The sequence below is a fragment of the Penicillium atrosanguineum genome (genome assembly GCF_028827265.1).
Source record: "Penicillium atrosanguineum strain IBT 20685 chromosome Unknown utg000003l_segment0_segment0, whole genome shotgun sequence".
In the NCBI taxonomy this organism is placed as follows: Eukaryota; Fungi; Ascomycota; class Eurotiomycetes; order Eurotiales; family Aspergillaceae; genus Penicillium; species Penicillium atrosanguineum.
Genome location: NW_026623135.1, coordinates 4,321,598 through 4,323,038, shown reverse-complemented (window position 1 = coordinate 4,323,038; position 1,441 = coordinate 4,321,598). Strand labels below are relative to the sequence as shown.

Here is a 1,441-nt window from a genome sequence, read left to right as displayed (position 1 = left end):
CTTCCGGCAGGCGTCGTGCGGATATATTTTCGGATCTATGACTCTGAGTGGGATGCGAGGTCTCAGCGCATTCTGGTGATTGATGAGGTGAGTGTTGAGCTTCAGCCAGTCCAACAAACATTGTCTGCAAGCGTAATATGATACCTTTGCTTAAATTCTATCGGAATAGTTGATGTACCATTCGCTCGCCAATCTCGGGATTCTTCTGAGACAGTTTTGAATTAATCGTTCCTGGAATTAATTCAACTATGTTCTACTAGTTGCTAGATCTTCATAAGTATCGGTCCAATTGGTTGCCGAGCGATATAACCGATCGCTCCGTTAATCTGAAGCCCGGAGATCGACATAGATTTTGGCAATGTTGACATTCGCCGGTCGGAAAGGATACACAATCTCCCCGGAATCGTTCTTCTCCTCGAATGTCATTGTGTGAAACTGCCCGACGACCGTCCCCTTGAACGGTGCTGGCGGATTCGACCACACCTTTTTCACAGCCTCAGAAACAGTTTCGATCTGGATACCGACGAAGCCTTCCGCGGCCGATCGTCTCATCATCTCTTCGGCTAGCAGTCTCATAAGTCCATGGCCGGAATAAGATTGGACGGTGCTAGTAGCGTTGCGCATCAGTACTTGTCCGCGGCCCGTGGGCTTCCATGAAGCAGGATCGCGCTGGTCTAGCTCTTTGAGGACGCCGTAGACTTTTTCAAATAAGGGCAGCGCTACTACTAGGGGTTTTATTTGAGCCATGTCAAGCTCGTCGATACCATCGTAGGCCATGGCAATGGAGACTAGTGGGAAGTCCATTTGCTCTGCCAGCTCGCTTTCGGTGGCACTCTCATCCTCCAGGTTCCAGCATAGCTTGCCCTCGGTGCTTGCAGACTCCGGTCGCTTGAATTGGTACTCTTTATCGAAGATACCGAGAGACTTTCCCGAATCGATCTGGTGCTTGATTATATAGTGCGCAGCTCGAAAAAAATGATAGGCCCGCTGCGTTTTATTCTCTGGATAAGCAACCGGCCAGAGCGCGGAGTAGAATATATTGGTGTGAACGCAAATTGCCCGGGCCCATTCCTCATGTTCTGGTCCAAGAACGCGCACTTCATAACGCGATGGGAGAGACGGGGCCATTTCGGTCAAAGTTGATTAGGGTACATTGAATGATGAGAACTAAAAATGCAAAGAGGATGCGAGAAGACTATTTATACCTGATTTGCCAGCCGGGGCTATCTAGTGTTACATTATGCGTCTCCTCGGTTAGTGCTTACAGGGTAAGCAAGAACCAAATGTAGGTTTTCCTTTGCCGGGAGCTGGCTACATCTCCATTACAACTCTCAATTGCATGGCTTGGGCCAATAATTTGACCGTGACTCACGCCGGACTTCTATGCAGTAATGGCGCTCGAGGGATTCATCGTTGCCGAAGGCCTACTCCATGAATTGAC

General features: G+C 49.1%; 1 protein-coding gene across 1 annotated transcript; it reads right to left on the bottom strand.

The window, feature by feature from the left end:
• Positions 1–321: 321 nt before the first annotated feature.
• On the bottom strand, positions 322–1,128 carry N7443_005063 (NCS1 allantoate transporter; the record flags this gene model as incomplete). Its single annotated transcript, XM_056885119.1, has 1 exon — positions 322–1,128. One exon carries the CDS (start codon positions 1,126–1,128, stop codon positions 322–324), a length of 807 nt encoding a protein of 268 aa, XP_056743397.1.
• Between the last annotated feature and the right edge of the window lie 313 nt (positions 1,129–1,441).